At 54.9% G+C, this 17,640-nt stretch overlaps 1 protein-coding gene across 2 annotated transcripts in view; it reads left to right on the forward strand.

The window, feature by feature from the left end:
- The first annotated feature begins 1,046 nt into the window (after window positions 1-1,046).
- PLCG1 (phospholipase C gamma 1) overlaps window positions 1,047-17,640 on the forward strand; it is a 53,090-nt gene continuing 36,496 nt past the window's right edge. For both annotated transcript variants that reach the window (XM_054173756.1, XM_054173757.1), the window contains exon 1: window positions 1,047-1,325. In XM_054173756.1, the coding sequence (XP_054029731.1) occupies window positions 1,124-1,325 (202 nt within the window). In that variant the 5' untranslated portion in view covers window positions 1,047-1,123. The remainder of the gene's footprint in view (window positions 1,326-17,640) is intronic.

Raw genomic sequence — 17,640 nt, forward strand, 5'->3', positions numbered from 1 at the left:
GTCGAGTTGTGATTTATGGGGAGGAAGCTGTGCTGGCTGCAGGCCTGACTCAGTGAGGGGCAATGTCATGGTACCAGCAGCAGACAGAGGGGACTGTCCCCAGGAGAAGCCACCCCTCTTGACCTGTTCCAGCACAACAGGGCTGAGGATGTCCCCAGGAGAGCAAGGAGAGAAGAATCACAGAATCATAGAATGTTTAATGTGGAAAAGACTTTTAAGATCACCAAATCCAACTTAACCCAGCACTGCCAGGTCACTGCCCAGCACTAAACCATGTTCCTCAATACCACATCTACACTGCTTTAAAATCCTTCCAGGGATGGGGACTCCACCAGTGCCCTGGGCATCCTGTTCCAGGGCTTGACAACCCTTTCAGGGAAGAAATTCCTCCTAATGTCCAACCTAAACCTCCCCTGGTGCACACCCAGGACCCCATGCAAACTTTGCTGTGGGTGCAGGGCACACTGAGGACCTATGTGTGCCATGAATGTGGGCTACAGGGTTATCCCCAGTGCTGTGGGGTTCAGAGTACAGCACGGACTTAGGTGGGCCATGCACGTGGGAGGCAGGGTACTCCTAGTACCCCAAGAGCGTTGTGAAGTGCAAGGTACCCCGGTACCCCCGGAGCAGCGTGAGGTACAGGATACTCCCCACAGTCTAACAACGCCATGGGGTACAGGGTACCCTCGGCGCTCGCAGCCATGCTTCGCGATGCAGGGTACCCCCACACCGCAGCCCTGCTCTGGGTCAGGAAGCAATGGGACCGTCCCGAGCTGCGGGCCGCACTCCCGACGCCGGCACACCACGGGAAGCACTGTGACCGCCCTGGTGCCCCGCAGCCAGCAGAGCAAAGTCCGCGACCGACCCCCGCCGCGGCTCACGCTCCCCCGCTTCGGGCCATGCCGGGGGTTCGCTCCCCGCCGCTGACCCCGCGCAGGCCCCAGGGCCCGTCCCCCCGCTCCGCCCCTCTCCCGTCCCTTCCCTCCTCCTTCCTCGCTCCTCCTCCTCGTTCTCCTTCCCCCCCTCCTCCTCCCCTCCCAGCTCGGGGCTCGGGGCGCGGCGCTGAGCGCGGCGGCGGCGGCCCCGCTCCGGGCGCTCCCGCTCCCCTTTGTTCGCGGCGCTGATGGCGGCCGGGCCGGGCAGCGGCCCCGGGGCTGCCAGCGAGGCGGAGGCGGCTCAGCTCTGCCGCAGCCTGGAGGTGGGCACCGTCATGACCCTCTTCTACTCCAAAAAGTCGCAACGACCCGAGCGGAAAACTTTCCAGGTGAAGCTGGAGACGCGGCAGATCACCTGGAGCCGCGGCTCCGAGAAGATCGAGGGAGCCGGTGAGTGCTGGGTCGCCAAACGACCGGGAAACCGGGCAGGAAGGGGAGGAAAAGGGCTCCGGATCCCTCGGGGCCATGGGTGCGGGGCGGCCCCGCAGCCCTCCCGGGGAGCCGGTGCTTGGCGGCGTGTAGCTCGGTGCAGAGGAGGAAGGGAAAACAAACAAATAAACCCCCCCAGGTTGCCCAGCACCTCCCCCTGACCAGCCCGGGGTGGCGGAGGAGGGGTCCGGTTCCTCTGCCCAGGCCGGCTCCCGTGACCGGCTGCCGAGGGGGGATGCTCGGGCCGGTACCGCCGCGGCCACCCACAGTCTCAACTTTCTGCATCCCTCTTGGGCATCAGAATTCCCCTGGGATAAACCAGCTGCTGGTGGTACCTCGGCTAACGGCGCCTGAAAGCCATTAGGAGCCTCTAAAGGAGGCAGGGTTAGTTGGGAACCCTTTTGGAGGTTGCGTCTCGAAGCAACAAATGAGATGAAAGAGCAGAAAAAAAAACCAAACCCAAAACATCGCAATTCCCTCCTCTGCCCTTCTCCCCTGTGTGCCTTTGCCCAGGGATGGTGGCACGGGGTCAGTGGCATTCGGTCAGTGCGGGGTGGGGGTGCCAGGGTGGGGGCAGTGACTGCAGTTTCCCGCGCACTGTGGACCTCCACTGAGATGCATGAGAAATGCGAGTGTGAAACCACAGCGATGGGTGGGCAGGGAGAGGGCTGAGAGGCCCCACGCTGGGAAACTTTGAACCTCAGTGATGGTTTCCCAGGTTACTCCTGATTCTCGTATGTTTCCTTTCCTGTCCCCACTCACCCCAGCATGAGGACAGCGTCCCTGTTCAGTGCTGCAGGTGAGGGAGAGGGGACACATGAAGGCAGTGTGATGTAATTCCCACTGGCCTCCCTCGTGTTGAGGGATCCAACAGGCATGCAACAAGGCCATGGAGGGATTCATCCCCCCTCATGGCAAGTGCTGCTGGCCTGGGATGGAAGGTGAATACTGCTAGTGTCATGAAAGGGCTTGGGTCAAGAGAGGAGGTGGTCATATCTCTGTGGCAGGACCACAAAATACCAGTGCTTCCACCCTGGTGCTTTGGTTGGCTTTAAGACCCTTGGAGGCCTCTAGCTTCTGCTCCGGCATTGCCTCCAGGCTGATCTGGAAGGAGCCTTGGGCTCTATTAGCATCTCTGGGATGTGAAGCTCCCTCACACCTTTCCCAGGATGTCCTCAAGGGGCTTTGGGGCAGTGGGAAAGGAAGGAGAGCATGACACTCCCTTGGCCCTGGAATGAAATTGATCTTAAACAGAAGCAAACCACCGGTCTGCTTTGCTGGCAGGGCACTGATCTCTGACCGTGTCTACAGACCATGTGGGCCTGTGGCACATGGTGGGATGGAGCTCTCCAACAATGTCTATATGGGCAGTTTTTCCTGTAAGCAGACCTAAGCATGTGCTGCAGGCCTTGGGAGGCTGGGACCTGAATTTCAAGGAAACTTAAAAGAACTTCAACTCCTGTACCCAAACTGGTGGTGACAATGGCAATAATGTCATAGCTGTGAGGACTTCTTGGTGAGATGAGCTCTCCGGCTGCTGGCCGTGGGCTCTGCATTGCCTGGCATGTGCCTGCAACCACAGGTGACATTCCTGCTGTGCTGCAGCCCTCCCTAGAGCTGAGATGTGCCATGCTGGAGAGAGGGAGGATGTTAGCCTGAAGAGCTGCCTTATCTTCAGCCCCATCTCTCTGACGCCAGACGATTTCCCCCGTGGCCTCACCCAGCTCTCAGTCACCTCCTCTGGTGTCACCCAGTACCCTGAGCAGCACCCATCCTCTTGCTCCTCTTCCTGCATGGGGCTGGGGAGTAGAGTTTTGCTGTAACGCTCACTGGAGAGAAAGGTGGGAGCTCCAGGTGGAAGCCCAGGCCTGTGTACACAGCCAGGGACTGTGTATCTGGGCAGGCGAGGTGCAGCCACGCGGTCGGTGGCCAGCAGTGCCGGGGTGTTGGCCAACTTCCCTGTTTTCAGCTGGATGCACTTTCTGAGCGGAAAAAGGATGCCTGGGGAAACCCAGGTGTGTGACAGCTTCACTTCACATGGCAAATACACTGATGGGTTCCCCTCCTGCCTTTGGCACCCAGGGATGGGGCTTCTACTGCCTCCCTGGGCAACCTGTTCCAGTGTCTCACCACCCTCATGGGGAAGAACTTCTTCCTAACATCCAATCCGAATCTACCCATTTCTAGTTTTGTTCCATTCCCCCTAGTCCTATCACTACCTGACACCCTAAAAAGTCCTTCCCCAGCTTTCTTGTAGGCCCCCTTAAGATACTGGAAGGCCACAATAAGGTCTCCTCGGAGCCTTCTCTTGTCCAGACTGAACAGCCCCAACTCTCTATCTGTCCTCATAGGAGAGGATCTCCAGCCCTCTGGTCATCCTTGTGGCTCTTCTGATGTGTTGGCCTTGACATGGGCACAGGTTGCCCAGGGAGGTGGTGGAAGCCTCATCTCTGGAGTTTTTTAAGGCCAGGCTGGCTGTGGCTCTGAGTGACATGATCTAATGTGAGGGGTCCCTGCCCATGGCAGGGGGATTGAAACTGGATGATCCTTGAGGTCCCTTCCAACCCTAACAATTCTGTGATTCTATGAAGACCAGGCTTTACTGGTGCTGCATTCACGTGGCAGTGGTGGGAACTGGAGGGCGAAACAGTCTGAAGTCAAGCTGATCTCTTTCAGTGCTGGGCAGTTTTAACCATGAGCAATAACTGACCTAGCTCTCCTCTTGAAGACAAAGTGTGCTAACACAGGGAGTAGGAGGCTGGGGCTGGCAGAAGGATTGGGGATTCCTTTTCATGGTGGTATTGGTTTGGCCCTAACTTGCAGTGTTAGTGATGCCATGAGCAGAGGAGAGCAGCCAGCTGTCAGGAGATCAGATGCTACTTCATATGGAACAGCATCTCCACCAGACAATGTCTGAGGGTCTGCAAAGCAAAGGCTGCTGTATGCATGGGTCAGTAATGAGTGTTGTGTTTCTTGAGATAAGGAGACCAGCAAGGAGCTTCAGAACCTGCTGGACACAAGTTAGTTGTTGAAGTAGGAATGATTCTGGATTTTTATCCATTTCAGGACAGGCAAGCATCCATGGTTTATCACACATGGAGGTCTCGGGGGGCATCTTGTGTAGATGGCCATGTCTTGGAGAGGTATCTATGAACACCTCAGCATGGAAGATCTGTGCTCCTTTCCTTGCACCTGGTGGGTTTTGCAGAAACAAGATGTGTATTTGTTGCCAGGAGGAGTGGGCAGTGCTGGGGGACCTGGTTTCATTGCCAGCCCTGTTGGGAAGAGCACAAGCTCTGTGGCTGCAGTTCAGGAAGCCTCCTACTGCATGGCAGGCAGTGCATAAGGGGTTAGAGGGTGAGCTGGCTCAACTCCAGGTGGCTTCGGGCATGTAGGCTAAAGCTGTGGTGTGCCAGGAGGAGAGGACTTCTGGGCACACTGACAGTCATCATTCCTTGGCATGGTGCTGCTTGTTTCAGAGCTTCAGCGTCAGTGAGAGTGCTGTCATGGAGCTGCCACCTCTCCAGGATCTGTGGCTGCTTGGCTGTCAGTACTTCTGATCTCTTCTGAACTCCAGGTGGTTGCAATAGTCAATCAATTGTTTGCCCTCACCTTCATGCAAAGCTGTGTTTTGGTGGTGCTTGGCTTTCTGGTGCCTCCTGACCTGAGCTCCCAGCCTGAGCAGGCTTCAGGTCATCTCACTGCTGGCAAGGAACATGTTTGGAAAAAGCTCCAGGGACCCCCCCATCCTCTGTACCTTTGATGCCTCAGCAGTTGTTGGTCTGACAGCTTTTCCCTGACTGAACAGATGTGTGGCTGCCAGCTCCACTGGCCATGCTGCTTGTGGTCAGAGGTGAGGGGACATCTTTTATTTTGAGTTAGTTACTGAAGCACTCAGGATCTGAGCTGGCCTCTGGAAGGAGCTTTTGCCCCGTAAGGACAAAGCCCTTATAGTGTTGAACAGCATCTCCTAACAGTGCTGAGGCTGGACCAGAGGGATGCAGATCAGGGAGCAGTTTGTGGTTGATGGATTGGGTGGCATCACCACACATGATATGCATGCAGAGGCAACCAGCCAGCCTTGTTGGCCACCATCAAACTGCCCAGCCTTGCTTTCCTCTAGCCTGCACCTCGGAGATGTTGAGGATGATTAGAGGGCTGGAGCACCTCTCCTATAAGGACCAACTGAGAGAGCTGGGACTATTCAGTCTGGAGAAGAGAAGGCTCTGAGGAGACCTTATTGTGGCCTTCCAGCATCTTTAAGGGGGACTTTTTAGGGTGTCAGGTAATGATAGGACTAGGGGGAATGGAACAAAACTAGAAATGGATAGATTCAGATTGGATGTTAGGAAGAAGTTCTTCCCCATGAGGGTGGTGAGAGACTGGCACAGGTTGCCCAGGGAGGTGGTGGAAGCCTCATCCCTGGAGGTTTTTAAGGCCAGGCTGGGTGTGGCTCTGAGCAGCCTGATCTAGCGTGAGGTGTCCCTGCCCATGGCAGCAGGGGTGGAACTAAATGATCCTCGAGGTCCCTTCCAACCCTAACAATTCTCTGTTTCTCTGTTGGGGTTGTGGTACACTGAGAGGAGTGGGGAGCTGTTGCTGGTGTGACAGCCTTCTCCTTCGTCCCCTGGCTTTGTGACACTTGTGTAGCGCTTTGTGAGCCCTGCATAAAGAGTGACCTTGTGTGCTCATCCTCAGCCTGTGTCCCTCCACTCCTCCCCTCCGTGAGCCGCTCTGACTCAGCAGTGGGCAGAGCAGGGGCTCCAGCCAGCTGGGCTCCCAGATGAAGAACCTCTTGTGTTGGGAAGGACCCATCTCATGCTCTTCTTCAAGCTCTTCAGCTCGCTCTCCACGAGCAGGACCAGCTGAGGAGCGAGGAGGAGGAGGAGGGAGCAAACCTGTCCATGTGGGAATCCTTCTGCTTTGAAAAGCAGCCCCCTCCTTCTGCTGCACTGTCTCGGAACTGAAGCTGTGCCGAAAGCAATCTTGGTTTGTGCACGAAAAAGAAACAAACAAACAATAGTCTTTTTGGTCAATTCCTGGAAGTTTCGATGCGGGAGGGGCTCGGCCAGCTCTAATTACCACTGCATTGATTTCTTGCTAATCAGCTCTGCCGAGGGCCTGGCTGGCAGGGTGGGAAGAGCTCTAATAATTTCCCTATTCTTGTTGTTAATCACCCAAAGCGAAGCAGAGCTGATTCTTCCCATCAGTTGTCTTTGATGCCTTTATTACTATATCTATCTATCTATCTATTTCTACACTTCCTGTGGTGCCTAACTCTTTAATATAACAGGGTCTTGCATTCATAACTCCACATGCTGGGGGGGGAGGTTGGGGTGTTAGAGGCCAGCGTCTAATTGAGCTGTTTTGCTTTGGAACACATCAGAAAACTCAGAGTTTGCTCAGAGAGTGAGCTGAAAATTCAGAGCAGATGTTTGGTTTATAGGGAAGAGAGGGGGGGGAGGGAGGAGGAAAACCTCCTTTGAAAGAACCCTTGGTTGTGTTCTTGCTCTCAGTCAGATGAGCTCAGCCCCGTGGAGGTGGAGAAAAGCCTGTGCAGAAGAAAAGGCAGGAACTGTGAAATATTAATGCAGAGTGACTCTGAAGGGTGGCTCTTACCCACCTCATCCTTTCCAGCTACCTGCCTCTTCCCTCAGTCTGCTGAGGCACAGCTTATTTTTTTTTCCTGTTAATTTTACTTATTTGAGGCAATGTGAAGAAGCTGAGAGGTTTGGAGCTCCTGAGTAGTGAGCAAGCCAGGAATGGCTTTCAAGGATAAACCGACTTCAGAGTCAGATCCTCTTAGATCTGGCAGATCCCCATCCTGCTCCGCTGACCACACTGCAGGTGCAGGAGGTGGCCCCACACTGTAGGGGCCTGGAGCAGAGGGCTGCACAATTTGCTGCTGTGGGGAGGTGATAGCATGGCTTGAGACCCTTGCAGGTTTCAAGCTTCCCCTGCTGAAACTCTGCTGTGGGGTTTTCTTGAGTGAAGGGGCCTGTTGTGTTGTTACCCTTCCTGATTACACAGAGTGGTTTGGGTTGGAAGGGACCATTAAACGTCATTTAGTCCAACTGCCCTGCAGTCAGCAGGGACATCTGCAACTAGACCTGGTTACTCAAGAGTCCCAGACAGACAACCAGACCTTGAACAGTTCCAGGGATGGGGCATCCACAACCTCTCTTGGCAATCTGTTCCAGTGTCACAGTAAAGAATTCCTTCCTAATATCTAATCTAAATCTACCATCACCCCTTGGTCTGTCCCTGCACTCCCTGATGAAATGTCACTCCCCATCTTTCCTGGAGACTTTAAGCACTGCAAGGCTGCTCTAAGGTCTTCCCAGATATTTGTGTTAAACTGGGAAAAGTGAACAGGCTCTGCTCTGCCTTCACCTCCAAACTGCAAGAGCTTCTTTCTCTCTTTACATCCCTTTGCCATCTCTTCTTCACAGCAGTATCTTCCAGAAGGAACAGGTTGGAAGACCCTTACTCATGCAGCACTAAGACACATCACAAATTACCTCCTCCCTTGGCATGTCAGCATCTTATCTACAACCTAGAGAGCAGCTGGAAATGAGCTGCTGGGAGCCCTGTGCTTGCTGTGCACCTATGTCGTCCATCAGCCTGCTCCCTTCGTTTGCAGTCAGCCATGTGGAAGGGGCTGGCTGAAGGGTTTTGAGCCCACTCATTACAACATGCTGGAGAGGTTTGGTGTAGCGTCAGACTGAGCACTTCTCACCTACACTCCGGGCCTGAGTGCTCCAAGTTTTTCAAGGCAGAGGCAGTGCAGCTTGGCTTTGTCCCTGCCTGCAGGCAGCCGTGTTGGCTGGACACCATGTGTGGTGAATAGGAACATCCGAGTAAGCTGGATCTGAACATCTGGCTCTGCAAAGGAGCACCTCATGTGCTCGGTGCTCCCATCTCCAGGGTTTGTGGTGGGCCTTTTGACGTGCCCCATCTCTGAGCTGAGCCAGCAGATGCCCAACCCCATCTGTGATCCTTTTACTGCCCTTTGTTTCGGCTCCCCTGCCTGCACCGCGGGGCAGCCCTTCTTATCGCCAAGCGTTTGCTCGGCTCCGTTGTTATCTAATCGCCCTGGTGTGCCCTGTGAGCACCCCGAAGACGCTGCTAGCGATGCCCATCGCCTGCCCTGCCACGGCAGGACTCTGACCTTCTGCTAATCTTGCAGACTTGTCTGCCCTCTCAGCAGGAGTCCGGGGGGATGCAGTGCTTGAAGTCCCTGTGCCTGAGCAGTGCGCTGGCAGAACAGGCTTGACCACCGAGTTGCCCCAGGGGTGCAGCCTTCGTTTAAGTTTTGTGATCTCAGGAGCTCTTCAGTTGGGACTTTGCTCTCCAGCGAGCACTAGGACCGTTGTGTCGCTTAGGAAGTGACCCAGGTGGCACCACCGCACCGTGATGGGCACAGGGATGTAAAACTTGCCACAGCTTGGGAGGGAGCAGCTCTGTGAGTACAAGAGCTCAGGTGAGGCTGCCTTACAGGTTTAGCTATGTCACACAAGCTTCTGCTGACGACCTGTCTTGACCAGCTGTAGCCACTCAGCCTATGGATGGTAACTTCTGAAGCTGCTGGAAGGGGAACACGTTTGCTTGAGTGCCCTTCTCCCCTCTCTCTGCCAAAGTGGGATCCTGCATTGCAAATGGTTTGTGCTGAGCATCTCATCCAGGCCATGAAACTGGCTGGCAGGAGCTGTGAGACTTCTCCCAGAGCAGCCTGCTGTGGAGCACGCTGATTGCCAGTCCTGCACAGGCAGCAGAACCACACCCTTGGTGGACCATAGTTCATTAGCTGAGAGGGCCAACACTAACTGTCTCTGCTTAACGACAGGCCAACCAAAAGCTGGGTTAGTGAGCTGGGTTCAGGGGTGTGTGACTGTGCTTCTGCAGCTGGGTGGCCTGGCTGGGGCTGCAGTCGGCCTCTTGTGCCGTGTTCTCATTCCTGAAGTGTTGGAGGTTCAGCAGGACCTGGTGCAAAGCACATGGCAAGGGAGGAAAAGCTTGCAGAGGGTGATGAGGAGTTGTGTGGCTTCCATCACAGAATCCCACGTGCAGCTCTGAGTTTGAACCATCAACTGAGCCTTGTACAATAAAAGAAAATGTGGAGAGGACTTTTTGTGTTTCCTAGTGTGCTCTGAGGTGAGAGGACAGCAGAAATCAGTGGGCCTTAAATTTTGAAGCCCTCAAAATGCCTTTGAAAATTCATCCCCCCCACATCTTCCCTCTTCCCCCTTGGCTAAAGAAGCTTGGAGAGTGGATGGTGGGAGATGATGTTGAAATAAAGCATCTGAAGGGATATCTGTCTAAAGATGGGTAAAAGAAGAAAGGTTTGTGTGTTAACAGATACTTGTGTGGAGGAAATGATTTGGTGTCTGGCAGCCAGGGATGCTCACAGAAACCTGCGACCATCCCTGTGGGGCTTGCTGGCTCTCCTGGTCGTGGTGTGTGCTGCTGCTGCTCTCCTGCCAGCACTGCTGGCATAGGAGACGGGTGTCAGAGCTGCACATCCTCTGCAGTGACTGTATCCTGCTGTGCACGGGGGTGGTGCTGAGCTCATGGCTTTTCCTCTGCTCTGGCCTCCCTGCTCATCTGTTCCAGCCAGTGTGGTTTCTCTGCCGGAGGTGTTACATCAGGCAGTGGTGGGAGGGTGTCTCCCAGGCTGGGGAGAGCCCTTGAGAGTGGGACACGGTGACAAGAGCCATTCCTGAAGGGACTCTGGTGCTGGAGAAAGCTTTCCTTCCAGGGGTTTGAATCTTTCCCTTTGAAGGACCTGCATGTTGTGCCAAGGGCTGTTTTACATGGACAGTGCTTTTTGACAGTGATTGAGAGGAGAGACATCCCTGTTGCTGAGAATTTCTGCCTCTCTGAAGATCCCCCAGCTCATGGAGCTGGAGGTAAGGATCTCTGCTTCTGCCTGACAGCTCTGCTGGGCTCATGCCTCCTGTCCCAGCTCTTGTTATCTCTGAGCACTTTGCTGCCTCTTGCTATCTCTGTTGCACATCAAACACCTTGATGGATCAGATGGTGGGAGGACACCTGGTCGTGGAGCAGCCTGAGCACCCAAAAGGCCAAGGGCTGGTGTCTCTAGCAGGAGCTGGCAACTCTAAAGCTGTAGAAGCCAGCAGAGCTTTCCAGCACTGACAACCCACACTCTGAAGGTCTCTGTGATTTTCTCAGCTTCATCTCTGCTGTCTGGTCTGGTGGTTCTTCAGCTCAATTTGGAGCTGGGGATCCTGAACTGGGCTGGCTGGAGAGCTGTGGAAAGCCTTCCAGAGCCTGAAATGGACTTCCTCCTTGCTTTGCTGTGCAGCTCCTATCTTCTGCTTGCAAACACTCGTGGTTCTGAGGTTTTGGTCAATCACACCTTGATTAATAGGGTGCCCCAAAGCATGCCTGGCCTCGTGCAGGCAGGCAAACTCACATTGTGAGTGGTTGTGGTCCAGCACGGGAGCTTCCGTGAGCAGGATGCTTTGCTGAGCTGGCACTGAGGATCTTGTCTTCTGGCCTTGAGGATGAAACAACTAACAGCCCCAGCAGAAGGGGCAGGACTGTGCCTCGTGGGTTGTTTCTCACCCCACCCTACTGCAAACACATGTACTTTTGTGTTCTTGGAAACTGACTTTCGTTCTCCTGCTTTGGCACATGGAATCATCACACCCAGAGCTGTGCTGCCTTCTGTTTGCAGCTCAGCCTCTGCTCACCGCAGCCCCTACCCCTACTGGTGTGTGTGCAGATCTGCTGCCTCCCCGCAGATGATGTGGTCGCTGCTGCCTTCCCACCCTGGCCCCTGAGGGAGGGTTGGGCTTTCCCCAGGGACTGAGCTTGCTTTGGGCTGCGTTTTTCCCTCTGGCTTTGAAACTGATCACCCAGGAGCTGGACACATGGGTACCCTGCTGAGGTCCATCTTGCTATGCTGCTGGGATGGTGGCGCCAGGAGGGACAAGTGCAGGAGTGCCACTGCGCTGTTGGTGGCACGCAGCAGTGCTAAGGCTCCTGACACCGTGAGCTGCTCCAACGTGGCAATGCTCTGCTCTCCATCTCTGCTGGAGCTTCTTTGACTTGCATCTTGCTCCTCTCCTCCCCAGCTCGCACTGTGCAGGGCCCCATCCTGCTCCATCTGAGCCTCTCTCTGCACTAGGGCCAGATCAGCCAGGGTTGAGAATCGTTGTCACTGAGAGGGGACGTCAAGGAAAGCTGTCACAGCAGGCTGTGCCTTGTGGGGACGCTGGGTAGAGCAGCTGCTGGAGAGGCTTTTTCCTGTTTACTTGCTCTGAGAGGCACCGGGTGCGCTGGTGATTAAAGGACATCCCCCCTGCCTTTGCTTGTGTGTCCTTCATCCCTCACCCTCTCCAGGGGCTGTCTGCACACCTGCAGTCCCCAGCCCTTAACCCAGGCTGGATAGCAGGGTGGCTGCAGGTGAGGGCTTGGTTGGATTGGGAGCACAGGATGTCTAAGAGGACTTTAAGCCCGTTGGCACCCTGCCCTGTAAATCTGCACCCTATACATCTGCTTTCCAGCTGGTGGAGAGGTGGGGTGGGGGCTGGCTCGGTTTGTTTGCTGAGCATTTGCGTGCTGCCTGACGTGGTCCTTCTTGGTGTGAGCAAAGGGCAAGGCTCTTCTGCTCCTGGGCTCCATCAGAGCAGAAGCAGAGAGCCTGCTGCCTTGTTCCTCTGAGTTGCCCTGCTCGGGTACTTCTGCCAGGACCTGTCCCACAGGTGTTACTCGTCCACCTTTGTTTCCTCTGGCTGGGATCCTGGGGAAATTTGGAACCCCTCCTCCTTTGAGCCTGCCGTCCTTGTCCTGCTACTCCTTGCCAGCTCACAGCCCTCCTCAGCTTCAGAGAATCAAAGCCCATCAGCCTTAGGTCACAGAGCAGACCCTGAGTGGTGCCAAGCTTCCCAGGCTTGCTGCGCAGCAGGGAGGTAGTTCTTCGGGGACACAGCTTGGCTCTGTATACCAGAAAAATGTCAGAGGTTGTGCCAGCTCTCAAGGCCTTGCTGCTGGTTGGAGTATGGTCCCCATAGTCCCCAGCAGCTCATGCTCTGGGACGTGTTATGAACAGGCCTAGAGATGAGGGGGTGAGATTTTGGAGCACTGGCGCTTCGCGTTTGGTGTGAGCCATGGTGCAGGTCGGTGTGCAAGCAGAAGGAGGTCTCCAGCTCTGGGGACCAAATAAGCCCTAGGTGAAGACAGTAAGAAAAAAATCAGACCCAGGGGGTAGAGGAGCCTGGTGTGAAGAACACCCAAAGCTCCTGCTTCTCCCATGTCAGCTGAACAGAATGTCTCCTGCTAGGGCAATGTGTGGCTTAGGTAGTGTCTGCTCAGTGCCTGGAGACCTTCAGCTGGATGGTGCTGGAAGAAGGTGGCAGTAACTGGTTCTCAACCATACTCTGGTCTTGGTGGTGGAAGGTGAAGCCAGCATCTTGGGTGGTTAGTGCAGCCAGAGCAGAACTGCTGAAAAGGGCAGGTGCATTGTTTCCACTTCTAAGCACTGTGGGACAGAGCAGGTTTGATTTCACCAGCAGCTGCTCTGGTAACTCTGCCTCTTTCTCTGGCTCACAGTGTGGTGGGTGGAAGGGACTCACATGGAGAGTGAAGAGGAGGAGGTGTCGTGAGGAGGTGCCTCAGCTACTCCCTGCATGGTGGAAATGGTACAGCCCTCTGGGGCCTCTCCTGCAGAGGGTGGCTCGCAGGGAGATCTAGGGGAGGGCACACATCTGGAAACCACATCTGTGCTTTAACAAATACTCAGTCCTTGTTGAATCAAAACAGGTTTTGAGTTGAGCATGGTAGGTGAAGAGGTCAGCCTGTTGTGGTGACCTCGAATGGCTCTGCAGCAGATGGGGTCTTGATCCTATTCTTCTCCTCCCAACTTTACCCTGACACTGAAGAGCTCAAGCCCTGCTAGGACCAGGAACAAACCATCTCCCCTGTTGTCTGTCCTGGCCAGCAGTCTTTACTCAGCTTTCTTCTCTTTCTTAAGTGCTGGAAGGCTGCAGTAAGGTCTCCACAAGCACTGCTTGGTGCGTTGTGTCCTTTCAGGGACAAGCCATGCAGTGACAGCCACATGGTCACCCCCAGCCCAGCTGGCTGACACAGACTGTCCCTGCCCCAGGGCAGCAGAAAAGCCTCCAGGTGCCTCACTCCAGCAAAGAAGAACAATAGAAAACCCCAACCATCACCTTCCTGCCATTTAGACTCACAGAATGGTTTGGGGAGACCTTTAGAAGTCATTTAGTCCAACCCCCCTGCACTGAGCAGAGGCATCTGCAACTGCAGCAGGTTGCTCAGAGCCCCAGACAGCCTGACCTGGAATGGCTCCAGGGTTGGGGCTGTCCTGGCCAGCAGTCATCTTTGCTGTCAAGTTGCTGTCAGGGAAACTTGACTGCATGGTCTGCTGGGATGGCTGAAAGCTGAGTCGTGGCATCTGAACATCACTGGCATTTGCTGCCAGTGGGACAAATCTTTTCTGTCCACTTCTCACTCCTCACCTTTGTGCCCTGTCCTAGGGACGGTGTTTGGTCACTGTTGTCTCCATTTGCATTGTGGTGGGGCACGAATCCCTGAGTGTGGGAGCCTGTTGGGTGCAGAGAACTCCAAGGAGAGCTTGCTGCTGTTAGCCACCCAGGGCTTCCTTGCTGGCCCACCTAGGCCCCAGCTGTCATGCTGTGAGCTCTGCCTCTGACCACCTTGTGCACTCAGGATCTGCTGGATTGCCATGTCTGTCCCTCTTCCTGCTTGTTTCTTGCCAGTCTGCTTGGTCCTATCCTCTTCCCCTCCCACTGGCAGTGGGTAGTAGTCCTGCAGCTGTCTGAGAGCCTGGGGACATCAGTGGCCCTGCAAGCTCAAGGAGAAGGCTGTGGGGACATTACAAAGAAATGTTGTTCCCTGTTGGGTCTTTCGAGGGTCTCAGGGAGAGGAAGAGTATCAGAGGCAGTCTGGAGGAGCTGTGCTCACACATCTTCAGCTTCCCTCATCCTCCCTCCCTTGTATTGTGCTCCTGTAAGGCCATCGTGTTTCTCACCCAGGCAGGGCTGAGGGGGATGGAGTCCTTGATGCCATGCAGGAAAAAGGTCACCTTGAGGGTGGCTTTGTGGAGCCATCCCTAGACAGTCTGCCCAGGAGCACCAGTGCTGAGCTTCCCCTTTCCATTTGAGTCAGTGGAAGTGTGTGCCTCTCAAACAGACCAGGCTGATGACTGAAGGATGGCTCTGCAGGCTGCCACCAGCCTTTTTTCATCTGGAGAAGGGACACTGACTTCTGAAGAGCAGTGTCCATGCAAGCAAAAGTGGAAACCTTACCCTACCTGGAGTAGTTTTGCTTCTGTTTGGGGTGGAAACATGCTCCAGTATCAGACCCCAGAAGCAGATGCAACCAGCAGCCCTGGACTGGTAGAATCCAAAAATCCTGATACAGAACCTCACAGGTTCATGCAGATGAATTTCCATGGAGGGCAAGAGTCCCAAAGCCCCCCAGGAGTGCTTTTGCTGGGGCCCTTCTCTGATGTTTGCCATCTAACTGCCCGTCTCCATGAGCTCCCCGTGGCTGCCCTTGCAGGGCTGCGCTGGAGGGACAGGGTGATGTGTTCCTCAGGATCCCAGCAAGGAGGATGTTCCTGCTTTCCAGCTGACTGGGGGAATTCTGCACCTTGAATTGTGACTCTGCTTTCATACTGCAGACCATTCATGCTGCTTGGGGTTTACCTCTCCTCACAGCAGCTGTCCTAAAGTAAGTTGGGTGCTTGTGCCGTGCTGTAGATGGATAAGACAACCTCCAAGAGACACCCCAGACTGCACAGTGAGGGTATCTGGGGGCAGAATATCAAATGGACTCATCTTGTTCTTCATTCTTTCCACAATGCTCCCTACTGGCTGTTCCCAGAGATGAGGTAAGGGCCAGTTGTGCACTCTCCAGTAGAAGTGGAAGAGATGTGTCTCCTAAGAAGTTTATGTCACCTAGCTGGCATGTTTGTGTAGAACTGAAGTGAACATGCCTTCCTGGACTGCAAAGGGAGCACTGGTGACCAGCTTGCATGGCTACTCCAGTTCCATTGACATGGAGAAAGCTTGGGAGAGCCACTCGGAGCATAGCACAATGCATGAGAAGTTCATCTGCTGGGGAAGGAGAGCCTGGCTGTGGGACTGGGCCAGTGCTTGCTTTTTGCCTCCAGCAAGCCCCTCCATGTGCCCTGAAAACACCCCTGCCAAAGGCCATGCCAGCAGCAAAACAGCCTGAGAGGGAGGAGAGCATCCAGACGAGCAGAGAGCTGGTCCCTCTGAGGGGGTGTGGGGGTGTTGCCTGTAATAACCCTGCCAGTTCACTGCTGGCCATTAGCTGACTTGGGTAAGAGACATTCCCACTGCATCCTGTCACACTTTTCCAAGCATTTTTTCCCTCCTTCTCCCAGCTGGAGAGATGTTGGCTGCTTGTGAGACATGGAAGGGTTTGGGGAAGGGGGATCTCATGGTGCTTTGTCAGGGGCTTGGGCTGTGTCTGCAGCAAGTGGCCATGCCTCAGGATCAGTGTCCCACCTCTGCTCCTTTGCTTTATTTGCCCTGGTGGTTTCTTGCCTGGCTTTGGGAGGGACAAACCTGTGTGGCACTTGTAGGAGGAGAGCTGGGCTATGTGCTCCCCTGGTGACATGTTCTCCTTGTCCTCATGGCTCCAGAGGAGCAACCAAAGGAGCTGTGCAGGAGCAGCTGGGGAAAGGAGCTGGAGTGCTTTGCCCAAGGCCGTGCAACTCACTGGAAGCAGTGGTGGGTCCAGCACCACCTTCTCAGCTATGCTGAGGGCATGTACTAGTGATGGACACAGGATGTGCCTCAGACCAGCTGGGTCTGAGCCTGAAGGTGTTCCTGGGAGGCTGAGACCAGTGAGTGGAAACTGGCATCCTTTGTGCCCCCAGTTGTGCTGGGCTGGGGGCAGAGGCTGTGAGCTAGCAGCATCCTGCTTTGCTCACTTGGGGGATCAGTTTTGTTTTTCAACTTGTGTTTTCTTGCAGCTGAGAGTCAACAGGAGAGATGTGCTGATGATACAGGATAGGCAGCTGCCAGCCCACAGCAACCTCTGCTTCTAGCACTGGGAGGATGTTGGTGAGCTCCTGGAGGCCACCTGCATGAGGCTAAAGCTGGCAGAGCAGCAAGGTCTGGGTCAGCCTGGGGATAGGTCCACATTGGTCTGTAGGGGCAGAATGATGCCTGAACAGGACCTCTGTCTCCTTGCTCCAAGCCCTAATGTGTGCCTGGAATGGAGAGGGGAAGGGTTCAGGGCACCCTCTCTTCACCACACAGAACCATGCAGCTGTGTGACACCTCCTAATCTCCCTGCCCATCTCCTCAAGTTTCCTCTGCAGTTGATAAGGATTTGGAGCGGGGGAGAGGGGGGACAGGGGAGGGAGGAATGAGCTCAGAAGCCACAGGACACGTGGCCCAGGGGTGCAGCAGAGGCAGCATCAGCCCGAGCAGGGGCAGGAAGCGCCGGTGCCCGCAGAGCTGGCGGCATGTCCCTGCACGCCCCGCGTGGGCTGCCCGTGCCTGGGCAGAGCTGCTGGCTCCCAGGGCGGTGAGCAGGCTCCCTGCCAAATCCTTTTGCTCCTGCTGATTGACAGAGATCATTGAGAGGTGAGCCAGGATGTCAGGCAGGATCATAGAATCACGGAATTCTCTGGGTTAGAGGATGCCTTTAAGATCGAGTCCAGCCTTTAACCCAGCAGTGCCAGGTCACCACTAAACCATGTCCCTCAGCACCACATCTGCACAGCTTGGAAACCCCTCCAGGGATGAGGACTGCAGCGCTGCTCCAAGCAGCTTGTTTCAGGGGTTGACAACCCTTTGGGGGAAGAAATTGTACCTCATAGCCAACCTAAGCCTCTTTTGGCATAACCTGAGGCCATTTCCTTGATCCCTGCTAATCCGTGGAAGCTCCCTTTTGTCCCATCTCCAGCCCACAGAGCTGTTTTTCCAGTATCTCCTCTCCCAAGATGCTCTCTCTGTGGATGTTGCTATGTCTGGGGTAGACAAATGCAGGAGTTGCTTCACAGCAAAACGCAGTGGCTTGGGGCAAAAACTGCTGTTTGCTGATGCAGGAGCAGGTGAGATGAAGCAATTTGCTGGAGCAACCTGAGGCACAACTGAGTCTGGAGTGCTGGTTTTGGCTGGGGTAGAGTTGATTTTCTTCCTAGTTGCTGGTATGGGGCTGGGCTTTGGATCTGTGCTGGAAACTGTGTTGATAATTCAGGGATGTTTTAGCTACTGCTGAGCAA

Source organism: Dryobates pubescens, chromosome 26, assembly GCF_014839835.1.
Source record: "Dryobates pubescens isolate bDryPub1 chromosome 26, bDryPub1.pri, whole genome shotgun sequence".
In the NCBI taxonomy this organism is placed as follows: domain Eukaryota; kingdom Metazoa; phylum Chordata; class Aves; order Piciformes; family Picidae; genus Dryobates; species Dryobates pubescens.